The 16,956-nt window shown below is 45.4% G+C and overlaps 1 protein-coding gene across 2 annotated transcripts in view; it reads right to left on the reverse strand.

Moving 5' to 3' along the window:
* Positions 1 to 11,940: 11,940 nt before the first annotated feature.
* AKR1B1 (aldo-keto reductase family 1 member B) overlaps positions 11,941 to 16,956 on the reverse strand; it is a 111,409-nt gene continuing 106,393 nt past the window's right edge. For both annotated transcript variants that reach the window (XM_036905576.2, XM_036905578.2), the window contains 5 exons: positions 16,538 to 16,644; positions 16,152 to 16,233; positions 15,484 to 15,567; positions 13,345 to 13,427; positions 11,941 to 12,334 (listed from right to left, as the gene is read on the reverse strand). In XM_036905576.2, coding sequence (XP_036761471.2) covers positions 12,292 to 12,334; positions 13,345 to 13,427; positions 15,484 to 15,567; positions 16,152 to 16,233; positions 16,538 to 16,644 — 399 coding nt within the window. In that variant the 3' untranslated portion in view covers positions 11,941 to 12,291. The remainder of the gene's footprint in view (positions 12,335 to 13,344; positions 13,428 to 15,483; positions 15,568 to 16,151; positions 16,234 to 16,537; positions 16,645 to 16,956) is intronic.

Raw genomic sequence — 16,956 nt, forward strand, 5'->3', positions numbered from 1 at the left:
CTATAACTGAAGGAATAAATTTAAATTGTGTATAATTTTCTCTCTTGTCTTCTTGAGTCTGTGACCTTTACACATAGTCTGCCTTAGGCAACCACATGTCTGGGAAAAGATTAGAACCTGTTACAGGATTGTCTAGAAAAAGGCCAGGCTGATATTCAACTTTTGACATTCAAAATAGGATTCTGGGGCAGGAAAAAAGTCTTCAAGCCAGGATATCGTCTTGGGAGAGAATTCAACAAATTCCTTCACTTCCCTCTTCCCCTACTGGCTCATCAACAGCTAGGCTCCTGCCCAGGTTTAATTTAAGCTCAGGTGGAAATCTGGAGGAGGGTAAATACGACATAAGGGAGGTGAAGATAAAAAGCCTGCTTTCTTCTGGATCAGGAGTTTTAAGGGAGAAGAAGGAGAAGATGGTAGGAGGGTGCTGGAGGCTAAGGATTCTTCAGGTGGCCCCTCCTGCTAATGACCTCATCAGCCCTGGAATGAGATAGCAGCTGGTTCAAGATTCAAGCGCCCAAGAGGCCAGCAAAGGACACCATCCTGGAGAGCCAGGGACCCCCCTGGAGGCCTGGACCAGGGTCCTCGTTTACAGAGACAGGCCATGCAAACTGAAAGACTGAGCATTTAAATCCAAGAAAGACTGAGGACACCTAGTGGACTTTTACAGCTATCCAGCCTGATTAAGCTTCATTCGTTCTAGGTACTTCATTTGAAAATTACATTTTTAATCCCGTACAGATGCAGGGTGAGTGAAATATTCAGCTCAGTGGAGGAGTCACTGGATGGTAGTAGAAGCTCTGAGAATAACTGAATGTAGCTACGGGATGCGAGTGGAAGGACAGCAGGGACTGAAGGACTGTGAAAAGGTGGTCAAAGATGTGGGGCAGAGACAGCGGAGAGTGGGGCCAGACAGCCTGGAAGTAGAGGTTTAGGACACAAATGGTGAAAATACAACTTCACGCTGCAGGGAGAGAGGATGGAGATGGAGAAAAGGTCATTTGATCTGCGAATTAGGACATCAAGAGGATATTTAAGAAGCCAGATGAGGTTGGTGGTGGGAGACAAACCTGCCAGGTAAATCACTGGAGTCAGGAGCGGGTGGGAGGACATGGAAACAGCCAGAGGGAGCACTTCCCTTGAAGCGTTTCACTGAAGCAGACACAACCCTGGACGACCATCTGAGCGGGTGGCATGAATGGCGGGATGGAGGACCCGGGCATGTCTGCAGGCAGAGAGAAAGGATGCAGTCAGGGAGAGAAGGTAAAGATGCTAGAAAAAAAGAGGACACTGTATGTGACAGTGGGACACCTTGTGGAGAAGGTGGGAAGGACGGTCAAGGGAACAGTGGAGGGACTGCGAAGGAAGAAGGGGTCTTTTGCCAAGAAAAAAGACAAGTGAGGACACAGGTATGCTAAGGTGAAGCTGAGGGCTTATCAGTAAATGAGAGGAGAGTTGCCCCCCACTCCTTTTTCCTTTAGTGACGGACAAGGGAGGTCTTCGGTGAGGGAGGCTGCCCAAGTGGTGAGATGTCAGGTGATGAAGGGGCGAGGAGGGCAAAGGGCATGGGCCTCTGCTCACGCCCACCTTCCAAATATGGGCGGCTCACTGATACTGCAATGGGCCAAGTGCTGACAACTGGAAATGAGAACAGCGGCATTTTATAAATGGAGGGGCCAAGGGAAGTGGAGGTTCCCCTGGGAACAATTTCTGAAGGTTTGTCAGCTTACTTCCTTATTAATATAACTTTATTAATAATTTTTTACTTATTGTCCAAAGAACATTGCCAAACAGTAATGTTTTTTTTAAACCAAGTTTTCATTTTTCTGTGTTTCTTCCTAGTCCTAATCCTAATACTTCTGCCATTTTTATGTGGTTTTAACCAGATCACGTCTTTCAGTAGATAGTATTTTCTGAAAAATGGCCAGAGCAACATTTCCAGCCCTACATGCTTGTCCAGAAACTTGTCACTGTCCTGTGAGAAGGGAGTCTCTTTCCCTTCCCCTTTGCAACCACACAGGACTTTGTGATTGTCTCAATGAATGGAAATAAGAGATAACATTGCACAATTTCCAAGACTAGGTCATATAAGACTTCTGCCTGGCTCAGCTCTCCATCTGGGGATTCTCACCCTGGGAACCCAGCCACGACGTTCCAAGGAAGTCAACACGGAGGTGCTCTGGCCATCTGGGGTCTCAGCTGATGGCAATCATCAACTACAAGACCTGTAGGCAAACGAGTGTCATATGATCCAGGTTTAGCTGAGACACAGGGCATGGTGGCCCCATATAAGCCATACACTTATGCCCCATCTGAGTTCCTGATCCGTAATAAATGGTTGTTTCATGCCACCAAGTTTCAGGCTAATTTTTTATGCAGCCATAGTAATTGAAACACATATAGAGTTTTTTTAATAACTTGTGCATTTGTTAGCCTGAACATTTACTCATGTTGCTTCAAAGTCATAATTATTTTCTGAGCTGCAAAATATTTTGAGTTGATGGAGTATAGCTTATTTAAATATTGTGCTATTCTTGGTGATTTAGACTGCTTCTCATTTTCCACTATTTAAGTAATGATATGAAAAGTTGTGCATAGAGATTTTTCTTTTTCTTTAAACTGCTTCACTGGGACAAATTCCCAGAAGTGGAATTACTTTTGGGTATGAACATTTTTATGACTCCACAAATGTACTACCAAATTGCTTATCAAACAAAATTGCCTCAATAGATTCTGCCATCCATTGTGTTTGGCAAATTCAGTACATAAAACCACCTCAAATTTGTTTTGCACTGGAGTATTAATAAAAACCACACTAAGGAAAAAACTTCATTATCAGTATTAGATACCATTGCTTTTAATTTTTGCTAATTCAGTAGGTGGAAATTGTATTTTATCCTTGTTTATAATTTGTATATCTTGGGTAAGAAGTGAGGCTGAGCTTTTGCTGTTTTTTAAAAATGGTTTTTCCACATTTTAAAAACTGTAAAAAGTTGTTTTTATACATAAAAATCTATGTATATTCTTTATCCAGTAATGGATTTATAGGATCTCTTGATATCACTGCTTTTTTGAAACTAAATCATAATTCAGTAGATTATGAAATTGATTAAATTGCTCATGACCAGCATTAAAGAAAAAAATTAGAACAGAATAAAAATATAAGAAAATTACATTCTGATCAGAATAGAATAAAAATATCAATTTCACACAGTATATGAAACATTTGTTTCAGTGTAAGTCTATATGGGTCATGATATAAAATGTTCTTTTTCTTAGTGAAGGAAACAACAAATATTATTTAAAATTGGCCTTAATAAAAACATACTTATTAAGTCCTTTTCATTTTGATATAAAACATATTTTTTTCCAAGGTGTGTCTTATCTTTTTATATTGAGTTATCTTTCTTTTGTACCATTTAAATTTTTCACGTGGTCAGACCCAGGAGTCCTTTGTAATTTCTTACTCCAGTTGAAAACAGAAATTCATCTTGTTTCTACAAAGGTGATAAATGATCCATCCCATTTTTTGTCAACTCAATTCTTACTGAAGCATTCTCTGGACAGCCCTGAACTTATAAAAATTCATGCTGGCTCAGCAAAATGCAAATGAAGTACTGGCACAGACGCTATTATGGAGTGGGCAGATTGAGACTACGTGAAAATCAGGACAGTCTGTGCCCCTGTTCTCACTTCCAGTAGTCAGAGCTTATGTTGCATCAGCAAAATGAGTTCTGACGCAAACGCTGTATAGGCAAATGTCAAAAAAGTTGCCCCAAGATAGCTACAGAATGACCAAAAATGCAGAAGAGGGAGTAAAGTTGAAAATTCCAGGACACATGGAAATATGCAGAATAACAAAGAGATGAGTTTGGGGACAAAAACAGAGATCAAGAAAATGATAATTATAATCATAATCATTACTATGTATTATGTCTTTTCCAGGTTCATTTACTTCTCATCACCACTGATGAGGTTTATCATTATTTGCATTCTTATTTATTTATTTTTATTAAAAGCTGATGCCTGGGTATTGCACCTAGAAATACTGACCTTAATTGGTCTACTATGAGGCACAGGAATCATGTATTTTTTTTATTTTGGTATCATTAATGTACAAATACATGAGCAACATTATGGTTATTACACTCCCCCCATTATCAAGCCCCCCCCACATACCCCATTGCAGTCACTGTCCATCAGCATAGTAAGATGCTATAGAATCACTACTTGTCTTCTCAGTGTTGTACAGCCCTCCCCATGGCCCCCTACATTATGTGGGCTAATCGTAATGCCCCTTTTTTCCCCTTATCCCTCCCTTCTCACACATCCTCTCCAGTCCCTTTCCCTTTGGTAACTGTTAGTCCATTATTGGGTTCTGTGAGTCTGCTGCTGTTTTGTTTCTTCAGTTTTTCTTTGTTCTTATGCTCCACAGATGAGTGAAATCATTTGATACTTGTCTTTCTCTGCCTGGCTTATTTCACTGAGCATAATACTCTCCAGCTCTATCCATGTTGTTGCAAATGGTAGCATTTGTTTTCTTCTTATGGCTGAATAATATTCCATTGTGTATATGTACCACATCTTCTTTATCCATTCATCTACTGATGGACACTTAGGTTGCTTCTATTTCTTGGCTATTGTAAATAGTGCTGCAATAAACATAGGGGTATGTATGTCTTTTTCAAACTAGGCTCCTTCATTCTTAGGGTAAATTCCTAGGAGTGGAGTTCCTAGGCCAAATGGTATTTCTTTTTGAGTTTTTTGAGGAACCTCCATACTGCTTTTCACAATGGTTGAACTAAAACATACCCACCAGCAGTGTAGGAGGGTTCCCCTTTCTCCACATCCTTGTCAACATTTGTTGCTGTCTGTCTTTTGGATGGTGGCCATCCTAACTGGTATGAGGTGATATCTCATTGTGGTTTTAATTTGCATTTCTCTGATGATTACTGATGTGGAGCATCTTTTCATGTGCCTGTTGGCCATCTGCATTTCTTTTTTGGAGAAGTGTTGTTCAGATCCTCTGCCCACTTTTTAATTGGATTATTTGCTTTTTGTTTGTTGAGGTGCATGAGCTCTTTATATATTTTAGATGTCAAGCCCTTATCAGATGTCATTTATGAATATATCCTCCCATACTGTAAGATGAGTATTTGTTCTACTGATGTCCTTTGCTGTACAGAAGCTTTTCAGCTTGATGTAGTCCCACTTGTTCATTTTTACTTTTGTTTCCCTTGCCCAAGGAGACATGTTCAAGAAGTTGTTCATGTTTATATTTGAGAGAGTTTTGCCTCTGTTTTTTTCTAAGAGTTTTATGGTTTCATGACTTACATTCAGGTCTTTGATCCATTTCAAACTTACTTTTGTGTATGGGGTTAGACAATGATCTAGTTTCATTCTCTTACATGTAGCTGTCCAGTTTTGCCAACACCAGCTGTTGAAGAGGTTGTCATTTCCCCACTGTATGTCCATGGCTCCTTTATCGTATATTAATTGACCATATATGTTTGGGTTAATATCTGGACTCTCTATTCTGTTCCACTGGTCTGTGGGCCTGTTCTTGTGCCAGTACCAAATTGTCTCGATTACTGTGGCTTTGTAGTAGAGCTTGAAGTTAGGAAGCGAGATTCCCCCCTGCTTTATTCTTCCTTCTCAGGATTGCTTTGGCTATTCAGGGTCTTTGGTGGTTCCACATGAATTTTAGAATCATTTTCTGTAATTTGTTGAAGAATGCTGTTGGTATTTTGATAGGGATTGCATTGAATCTGTAGATTGCTTTAAGCAGGATGGTCATTTTGACAATATTAATTCTTCTTACCCAAGAGCATGGGATGGGTTTCCATTTGTTAGTGTCCTCTTTAATTTCTCTTAAGAGTGTCTTGTAGTTTTCAGGGCATATGCCTTTCACTTCCTTGGTTAGGTTTATTTCTAGGTTTTTTTTTTTATGTAATTGTGAATGGAATTGTTTTCCTGATTTCTCTTTCTGCTAGTTCATCGTTAGTGCATAGGAATGCAACAGATTTCTGTGTATTAATTTTGTATCCTGCAGTTTTGCTGAATTCAAATATTAGTTCTAGTAGTTTTGGAATGGGTTGTTTAGGGTTTGTTATGTACAATATCTGCAAACAGTGACAGTTTGATGTCTTCTTTACCAATCTGGATGCCTTTTATTTCTTTGTGTTGTCTGATTGCCGTGGCTAGGACCTCCAGTACTATGTTGAATAACAGTGGGGAGAGTGGGCATCCCTGTCTTGTTCCTCATCTTAGAGGAAAAGCTTTCAGCTTCTAACTGTTCAGTATGATGCTGGCTGTCAGTTTGTCATATATGGCCTTTACTATGTTAGGGTACTTGCCCTCTACACCTGTTTTATTGAGAGTTTTTATCATGAATGGATGTTGAATTTTGTCAAATGCTTTTTCGGCATCTATGGAAATGATCATGTGGTTTTTGTCCTTTTTGTTGATGTGGTAGATGATGTTGATGGATTTTCATATGATGTACTATCCTTGCATCCCTGGGATGAATCCCACTTGATCATGGTGTATGATCCTCTTGATGTATTTTTGAATTCAGTGTGCTAGTATTTTATTGAGTATTTTTGCATCTACGTTCATCAGGGATATTGGTCTGTAGTTTTCTTTTTTGGTGGGGTCTTTGCCTGGTTTTGGTATTCAAATGATGCTGGCTTCATAGAATGAGTTTGGAAGTATTCCCTCCTATTCTATTTTTTGTAAAACTTTAAGGAGAATGGGTATTATGTCTTGTCTAAATGTCTGATTAAATTCAGTGGTGAATCCACCTGGTCCGGGTGTTTTGTCCTTGGGTAGTTTTTTGATTACCGATTCAATCTCATTGCTGGTAATTGGTCTGTTTAGATTTTCTGTTTCTTTCTGGGTCAGTCTTGGAAGGTTGTATTTTTCTAGAAAGTTGTCCATTTCTTCTAGGTTATCAAGTTTTTTAGCCTACAGATATTCATAGTATTTTCAAATAATTCTTTGTATTTCTGTGGTGTCCATCATGATTTTTCCTTTCTCATTTCTGATTCTGTTTATGTGTGTGTACTCTTTTTTTCTTGGTAAGTCTGGCTAGGGGTTTATCTATTTTATTTTCTCAAAGAATCATCTCTTGGTTTCATTAGTTTTTTCTATTGTTTTATTTTTCTCAATTTTATTTCTTCTCTGATCTTTATTACGTCCCTCCTTCTGCTGACTATGGGCCTCATTTGTTCTCTTTTTTTCCAATAATTGTGAATTTAGACTATTCATTTGGGATTGTTCTTCCTTCTTTAAATAGGCCTAGATTACTATATACTGTCCTCTTAGAACTGCCTTTGCTGAATAGGCATCTTATTTTTTAATAGTTTTAGATTTACAGAAAAATTTTGAAGATAGTGCAGAGTTCCCATATACTCTACACCTAGTTTCCCATTATTACCATATTACATTAATTAGGCACATTTGGCATAATTAGTGAACCAATATGAATAAATTATAGTATAGAGACCATATTTTATTCCAATTTCCTTAGTTTTTATGCCAAATCCTTTTTCCTATCCCAGGACCCCACACATTTTGCCATCATGTTCCCAGGCTCCTCTTTGTTGTGACAGCTGCTTATACTTTTTCTGTTTTTCACAATTGTTTTTAGTATTAGCATTGGTCAGATATTTTGTAGAAAGACCCTCAATTCTAATTTGTCTGTGTTTCTCATGAGTGGGGTCTTTGGCTTTGGGGTGGAGGATCATAGGGGTAAAGGGCTGTTCCCATTACATCACATTAAGAGCGTGTATTATCAACATGACCTATCATTAATGTAACCAGGATCACCTGGTGATAAGGCTGTAAATGTGGGTAAGCTGTCATTAATTTTTATTACAATGGAATGTCATGGTAATACTATTATGATGTAATGCATTTCTGTCACTAATTGCTGTGTGAGTTTTGGCTGGTCACTTCACCTCTGATCCTGTTTGTTATAAAACCACAGGGTTGCTTGGATGAGCACACCCACCCGAACATATAGTCTCTTAAAATACGGTTTGCGTGTTTATCGTTATTTCTCAAGTGCTTTCCCAACAATATGTAGTTCTAGGTTTGCAAATTGTGGTAGCCAGTCTCCAGCGTCCAGTAAACAGCGTTGAACTTTTGTGGAAATGATGCTGTGTGACTTCTGAAGTTAGATAACGGAAGACATTGCAGCTTTCACTTTGCACTCTCCTGGACCACTCACTCTGGGAGAGTCAGCCACTGTGCCATAAACACCAGCAGCTTTACAGAAAGGTACAGGGGGAGAGGAACTGAGGCCTCCGGTGACCGAGTGCACCCTCTCCGACAGGTCCTCCACCACGGAGGCCTTCACATGATGCAGTCCCAGCCCTGGTATTTACTGCCACCTCACGAGAGACCCCCCCCCCCACTCAGAACCACCCTGCCAAGCCACTCCAGAGCTCCTGAACTCCAGCAATGGTATGAAAGAAAGTTTACAGTTGCGAAAAACAAACAAGCAAAAATAAAATACAAAGGGCTGTCTCCCAGGCTTTGGAACTATGTTCCAGGGCCCTCATGGGTGAGCGGTTGTGTGCAGGGGGATACTGACTGGTTTGGTTCCCAGACTCCTCCCCGACTGAAACCACAGAAGCTCTGGCCTTTATCTGGCTTCCATATTGAGGATTCACAAAGGACTTCTTTATGGGAAAGGAGTCTGCTGCCGGAGATTAATTGGGAAACACTGGATTACAGAAACATTGGATCAGATGACCTCTAACACTCAATGATGTATCACATGAAAAGATACTCCTTACCAACACACGGGCTGCATTTACTTCAAGGCTTACTCCTCTTGCCAGAAAGCACAATCCTTGAGGTTGGAAACAAAAGCCCACAGTGAGCAGCTCACTGAAAAATGTTTTAGGGGCTGCCCTTCCTGGGCACGTGGTTGGACAAAGTCCAGCACATGGAGAAAGCCCTGCTCCTGCAGACAGAACCCCTCTCCGGGCACAGCTCCACTCTGGGCACCGTCTGCAAGCTGGGAGCCACACTTGTGTTTGCTTCTGTTGCCAACATTTGATTACAATAATAATGGTGGCATTATATCAGTAAGAATGGCTAGCATGTATTGAGTGCTCTGTGCAAGGCCTGGGATAAGCCTTTATCTCATTTAATCCTCATGACCATTAGGAGGTAGGCATTCAGCAGGCCGGGGAAGTGGAAGTTAGTAGACTGATTTGCCAGAGTCATGGATTCAGAATGGAGTCGCAATGAAGATTCAGTCTGTAAGTAGAACCCTCTGCCACTCTTTTGTGCATTTTAGGCCACTATTCAGTACTGAGCAGCCACTCTGGGGTCTGAAACACACAGATTTCTCACTAGAATGCTTTAATAGCTAGCTGTTGTATAAGGAAACCCTTCATTCATTCACTCGCTCGTTCATGGGACTGAAATTACTGAGGGCCTGCTGTGCCCAAGCAGGGAGAGAGCGAGGGAGGGAGGGTTTCTTCAGAATCCTGGAGACCACAGTCTTCCTTTGAGCAGAACTACAAAAAACTTTAAAGGGACAGAAAGACAAGGTGTGACCTGCAGCTGGATGCTAGGGAGCCATGAACCACCCCGCACCCCACCCCGGACAATCTCTGCAGTCTCTCTAGGCAGCCTTCCTGGGCTGGACCCGACCCTGACTGTGCTTCTCCTGGGTGGGCACCGCGCAGGGTTCTGCCGGCAGGCACCATGTAGGCCTGGAACGCCTGCTTCCATTCCCCAGCATTTCCAATGCTGCACCACAAGTTGGTTCAGGATCTCTATCAACATGAAGGATGACAGTGTTGAGAAACCTTGCCCTGTGAAACTGGACCTTGAGAAACCACGCTGTTTGAAATCACAGGTGTCCTACCTTTGTTCAGATTTTCAAGCGCAGGTCTTAGTCACCCAATGCAATTCAATCAAACTTAGTTCTTTCAGTTGGTCTCATCTTAATTCTACTCTCTGGCTGCAACTTGGGCTCAGTAAAACTAAAACTGTTTCATGAATATATTTTGAGACTCCCAACAATGTTCCTCAAAAGATGGGGCTAGCACTATTGTCCTGTGACTCCTATGGACTTGGTCCCCTGGAGGGTCACGTCCCTTATGACGGTGAGCCCACCAGAGTCCTGAGGCTGGGCTGGAACCTGTCCAGGAAGATTGGGGGTTCCATTCCATAAAGGGGAGGGGCTCTCCACTGGGAAAGCGGCCCCCATCTGTGAGACGCCCTGGCGCCTCTGTCCCACCCCGGATCAGCTGTTAGTGGGGGAAGGAAGCTGGCTGCCCCAAGGCCACTGCCTCGTGCTGCTCTCATGCCACTGCAGCACCAAGCTGCACCTGCCCCGAGGCTGCTCTGCCTGCCGCCCACACCCCTATTTTACCCTCAAAGTTCAGACTCAGTCTGTGACGGGCCTTGGTTCTCCTCCGCCACCTCCCAGGCAGGACTCCTGCTCAGGGACCTGTTTACTTAATCTTTCTGCTAGAAAGAAGGGAAGAGGGCGGGCAGACAGCCTCTTCAGTGGTTCACACACCTGAATGACTTTGAAATTGCCTTGTTTTGACAGTAGTCTTAAGAAGGGATCTATTAGGCAAGCATCTAATTAAAAAACTCTTACTAGTGGTTACCTCAGTTTTTCCAGTGTTTAAGCCAATTCTTGACCAACTGGAGACCCAGGGCTGGGGCCTAGGTCAGAGATGATGTGGCACACTTAGAATGAAACGACAGTGCACTCCTGATGATTTAGAGGGTGACTGAACAGGTTTGCAGTTTAACCTGGGGTAAGGTGCAGCCCGCAGAGCCAACTGTGGCAAGCAGGTGCCAGGAAGAGAGGGGCTCGGGCCCAGGGCTGCAGGCAGTGAGCAGCTGGGGCTCTGGGTCCCCGAACTGGCTCAACCCCAGCCACTCAGGGGCCGGGTGCTCTTCATCCCTAGACAGGGCTCGGCGTCCTGTTACCCGATTAACTAAACCCTTGGGGGTGCATTTTATACCTGGATAATTGTGCAAAAGTTAATGCCACCTTATACTAGGGGCTATATTCATCCAGTAAGGTCAGCAGCAAAAAAAAACTATGAAATTTGAGGGCAACACTTGACCATCTCATCCCTTTGCTGGCGTTTGTCAATTTAATTCTGGACAAGGAAACGTTACTCATAAAAATAAGCAAGAGCATTTGTAAAAGTCAAAACAAAAGGCCTTGTGCTTTTATAACTCGGTTAAGCATTTGTTTTCTCCCCCCCCCACCTTGTCATGTGAAGACATAGTGAGAAGGCTGTCTACAACCTAGGGAGAAGGCTCTAACCAGAACCAGACCCTGCTGGCTCCCTCATCTCTGACTTCCAGCCTCAAGAATTGTGAGAAATAAACTTGGGAACACCACCCAGGCCACAGTACTTTGTTATGGCACACTGAGCTAATACAGATGCCACTAACCGATACTTTTCTTCCCTCTGGTTTAGATAATTAGCTTCATGAAACCAGTTCCTTGTGAGTGGTGGTGCAGCCTTGGTAAACATATGACTTTGTCCTTCACAGGGAAAGGCCAATCTGTGACACTGAAAATGGGTTTTTGTCCTGGCTCAGCCCTAAAGCTGTGGCTTTCAGCCTTGGCTGCGCTACAGAATCACCTGGGGGCTTGCAAACTCTTGATGGCCTGGGTACACCCTGGACCAAACAGATGGGTCTCTAGGAGTGAGGTCTGGGCATCCAGCATTTAAAGCTCCCTAGGCAGCTCCAATGTGCAGCCAGATGAGACCCACCACCTTAAATGGGTGGAGTACTGTGGTAAGGACCCCCCAAATAAAAAGGAAGACATCCCGTACTCGTTCCAGTGGTCCAGGGGAGGTGGCCTGCTTTATGGGTATCTGAGATGACAGCTGAGGCGGACAGGAGGTGGCGTATTGTTTGAACAAAAAAAATCGAACAGCATCAGGTTCACAAAAGCACTTCTTATTTGAAGCAATAAGTCTGGCTGAAAGGATTACAGTTCTAAGCAGCCAAAATCTAATTGTTAGTGATACTATTCTGATTGTAGTTTCAACTTAGTCAGAAGAGGGTATTGAGGTTGTACTTTCCCCAGCTGGACAAGGGCAAAGAAAACCAGAGGAGACTTCTAATCTACTAACAGCACTCTCTGGACCCAACTGCACACTGACCGTGCCCTCGCTGGGTTCACAGGTAAGTTGCTGACCCAGTGCCAAGGGACACAGGCCGTACTATGTTACACATGGGAAAAATGAGGCTGGAACAGGTCACCTGGGGAGAGAGGGACCCACAGCCTCAGAACTCTTCCTTGAAGGGATAATCCTTGTGGGAGGCACAGCTGCAAGGAGAGAGGAAGAACACATTAGCTTTTTCAAGAGGAGATTTCGACCATAACCAACTACAAAAAGACAGAAATAGTGAGTCTTATTATAGGCAGGCACAGAGGCCTCGGGGGCACCAAGCCAGTTCTGAGACTGCAGTTCATGGGTCTGCACTTGGGGCAACGGCCCACCGTCCAGAACCCTCCGGCCTGGGCTCTCATCAATGGGCACATGTGTGCCAGACGTCACTCTCCCTGTGTGCCCGGCACTGTGCCCCGGGCATGCAAGCAGTGAGACAAGATTCCTGCCTCCTGGTAACTCAGTCTCACTGGCAGGCCCAGACAGCATCCTACCGTCTTCAATAGTAAGATGATAATAACATAAGAGATGTTAAACAGTCAGTACATGTGACACACAGGTGCTTGAATAGGAAAAGACGAAAACAACAAACCTTCTGTCATCTCCCTCAGATCCCAAACTACGCATCAGAGGGGATTCAAGGACCCAGTGTACGTGCAGCTGGAGGGGCCTCAGGGGCTCTGCTGTCAGGGGGGCTGGGTGATTTTCTCAGTCGTGTGGCTTCTCTGTGTCAGAACCCCAAGCCATGGTCTTCCTACTCTTCTTATTAGTCGTTATAAGGTAGAGTTACACGTAAATTCTTCCAGGAGGGCAGGACAGGAGCCACCCAGGATCATCTGGTTTCAGACGAGTCACTAAGATTTGAAAACTAAATGCCGCAACATGTGGTCACTGCAGGTTAGGCCAATGGTGCACCCGGGGGTCAGGGACTGTGGGGGGACATATCTAGAGCAGGTCCCCTGGCATTTTCCCTGTGGCTGTGTGAAGTTCAGCTGGTGCAGGTTTAAATGTTACCTGCTGCGCGTGGGTGAGAAAAGCGAGGGTATGTGCAAAGTCAGAACCTCTGTGGTAACAAGACGAGAACGGTAGGGCCTTCGAAGTGATGCTCTTGTTCTGCAGCATCGCATACCCTCCCGGGACGCAAGCATCACACCTGGGAGCCACTCACCTCATCAAGGCACAGACTCTCCAGTTCCTGTTGTAGCTGAGTAAGGTCGTCATCTCCTCGCTGCTCAGTTCAAAGTCAAAGACCTCAAAAAATAAAAAAATTCCAGTAAAATTTTCAAGTAAAGATCAGACACAGAATATCAAGGAATGTAAACAGCTCTGCACAGGATCACTGATGAGAAGTTGCCCTGCGTGGGGAGTGGGGTGGTAAGGCTGACTGAACTCAAGAGAAAATTTACTGTATTGCTGCTCAGAGAATGGCCTGCTTCAGCTTAGTACTATAGGAAACAACAACAGTCCTTCCCTTCCAGAAACTCCCGGCAAAATCATACTTTTTAGTCCATTTAGTTCATTTCAAAACCACTGCCGAGCACCTGTATTGTGAGAGGCACCAGTGGGGATTAGTATGGATTAGAAATGTCCGCGCTCCCACTTACAGCAAAGCAAAGGAGAGGTAATTCAAGACACTCCATGAAGCAACTGGGTGTCCATACGAACTGGGGATGAATCCCAGCTGGGGAACTGAAGGATGGTGCCTGAGAAGGGCCTATGCCAAATAGGGCCTTGACAGAGAGGGCAAGAAAGGTCTATCGGGAGGAGAGCCACTTGCATGAAGACCATGGTCTGTCTGGGAAGAACTCGGCCGGAGTGCAGAGGAGGAAACGGGCAGAGGCCTGAAGCAGCAACAGGTGAGCCTGGGAGGGGCTGGCCCTGGGCCAGATGCCACAGGCTGTGCCTACTCTATGCTTACAACAACTGTGGGAAAATGTGCGAAGCCTTCACACTCAGATGCAAAGGTCAAATAACTATGTTAGCACTATGAGATTAGTCATTTAAAAATGTTTCTTTTCTAATACCCTGAAAAACGAAATATGAAATAAAGGATCCATTTCTAACAGGATACGTATTTCCCATAGTGGTCATTGTCTTACTACTTCACCTTCAATAGTTAAAACTTCTGTACGGAAGAAGAAAATTGTCCCCTCTACTATAGAGTGAGCCCCCTCCCCTCCCAGGCCTGGCCACGGTCTCCCCGGTGACCCGGGAGTGGCATGTTAGACACACGGCTGGCAGCCAGTGGAACAAGCAAAACGAGCTGCTCACTGAGGAAAACAAGACCTTAAGTGAAGAGGGCGGGTCCCGGCAGAGCTGCCTTCCGCAGTGAGCAGAGGAGCACGGGCATCGCGACCCTCCGAGAGCACTTCTCCCAGCACGGAACCCCACCCCTGGGGCGAGAGGCAGGAATAGGAGGGTGTAGGGAAGGTCCCCCCACCCCACTTTCCCCACTGTTCTATGAGGACAGCTGTCCGCTGCTTCACCCCAAATGTCTGGCCTTGGCAAACCCTGAAAACACGGCGTGTTGTACCCACGAGTAAAGAGCTAGGTAAGGGCCTCGAAGGCCGGACACCTGGCTGTGAAGGCCACACGCACGTGCGTCTCCAATACTTATGTAACCATGAATCAGCACTATAGCGTATAAAAAGTACAGCTTTGTGCAGAATAAAGTGGCTTCTTGTGAGCACCCTCGTGCTCCTGCTGCCTTCTTTGCTCTTTGCGTTGCCCCAAGACCTCAGTGGCAACCCCTGGACCCCGACAAAGGGCATGAGGCCAGGCAGTCTAACCTGCTCTGGCAGGTGCTCTGAGGACCCAAACAGAACACCTCACGTGTGCCCCGACACAGTCCTAAGGCTCTGCCTGCTGCTAGGAGAGGTCTTGGTAGAGGCAGCGGGTGGGCTGACGGTGGGCAGGGTCTCTGCAGTCCATGGACTTGGCAGAGCAGCATTTCTGAGCACTTGCGAAGAGTCCAAGCATCATGTGAAGTCCTCTTTTGCATCTTATCTTTATGACACTAAAGATAGGTACTATTTTACAGAGGGGGAAACTGAGGCAAGGTAAGTAATGGAGCCCCAGTGCAAAGCCCAGCAGTGTTGCTTGAGAGCAATGTTCCTCAGGGCAAACGCGGAGTCGCTGAGAAGCCTCGGCACAGTGTGTGCGTGTATGGCAGGTATGTCGCTGCTGGTGATTCGGGTCGGCTCCCTGACTGAGAGGTGACGGGAGGGTGGGGGTTCCACACATGACAATCCAGGGCTGGGATGAGAAGCTCCCCCACCCCCACGTGGGCTGCCCAGCTGGGACTCACCTGGAAGTTCTCAGCAATGCGTTCTGGTGTCACAGACTTGGGTATCACAACCAAATTCCTCTGCACAGCAAACCGGATCAGCACCTGTGAACAGGTGTGTCCAGTAATCTACCTTACCCTCTCACCTACTCCCACACAGCCACCTCCCAAAGAGGGAGACTCCGGAACTTCACATGAGGAAACCAAGGCACAGAGATGTTAGGGCCACACCAATGAAGGGGAGGGCTGACACTCGAGGTCTGACCCCACAGTCCTGCTCTCCACCACCACCCCCGGGGCTTCCGTGTGCCTCCCGGGTGTATGAGTCACAAGGAGACTCTCCAATGCCTAGGAACTCACCCTGCCACCTGAGAGAAGGCGGCTAATAATGACTGCTTGTCTCTGAGCACAGAGGTGAGCTTCTACCTGCGTTAGCAAATGCTGACCTGTGGCAGGTTCTATTATCCCCAGACCACATGTCAGCCTTCTAACTTCCAGCCTGGGCCCCTTCTACTACACACTCCAGGAATCCCAGCACACTTCTGGTGTGGTGGGAGGCAGGCTGGGGGGAATGGGCAGGGAGAGGGTCTCGGAACTGGGCTGGGTCACTCATCCCTCCTGGCTAAAGGAGACCGCCAGGGACACAGAAAGTTCTGTGAACAGCCACGAGTGCCTGGAGATGGCTGTACCTGGGCTGTGGTTTTATTATGCTTGACTGCGATCGCTTTGATTTTGGGTTCCTCCAGCAGGGAAGGGTCATCAGGCTTTGCCCTGGAGCAGAAAGATGGCCCATGTGAGCAACCACCATCACCACCACTCAAGGCAGCCGGCATCTCTACTCCCACCGGCCTCGGGAGCAACCCGCCAGTCTCCTCCTGGTTTGAAGCTTGGTCACAGACTCCCAACCCTTTGGGAGTAGCATCCTGGTACTAGAGAACCAGGAAACCCAACAAGAGTCTCCTGGGAAGATCTGCACATTAGCTCCAGATGCATTTCTCTCAACTCTGGATTTTTCTTTTTAGCCATTTCTAATCTTTACCAAGTGACAAGGGAATGTGATCCCACGGGAACTCACCAGGGCCTGTCAGGAGAGCCGAGGGGACTGTAGGCAGTCACCACAATGCCTTTGGACTGGCAATACTGGATCAACTTCTCCTGAGTGAGATATGGGTGGACCTCAATCTGCAAATGCAAACCAGAAGGCTGACAGCAGGGCATGGGGCACGGGACATACTAGGTCCCTCCCCTCACTCCTGCCCTCCAGACAGAAAATCCCGTGTAACCCATGTCCTATCTCCCAGATAAGGTATAACAAGAGTATGTGTCCCAGCGAGTGACCGGACAACAGTAATCTTGTTACTGATGTGCTGTGGCCATAGGCCCTAAGGGTTTTTTCTGGCTGTGGCCATTTATCAACTGTGACAAGTCTCAGGATCTCAATGCCTGCATGCTGCTCATCAGTGAGACCTCAGACTTCACAAGCCGACTCAAACC

The sequence above is a fragment of the Manis pentadactyla genome, chromosome 7, assembly GCF_030020395.1.
Source record: "Manis pentadactyla isolate mManPen7 chromosome 7, mManPen7.hap1, whole genome shotgun sequence".
In the NCBI taxonomy this organism is placed as follows: domain Eukaryota; kingdom Metazoa; phylum Chordata; class Mammalia; order Pholidota; family Manidae; genus Manis; species Manis pentadactyla.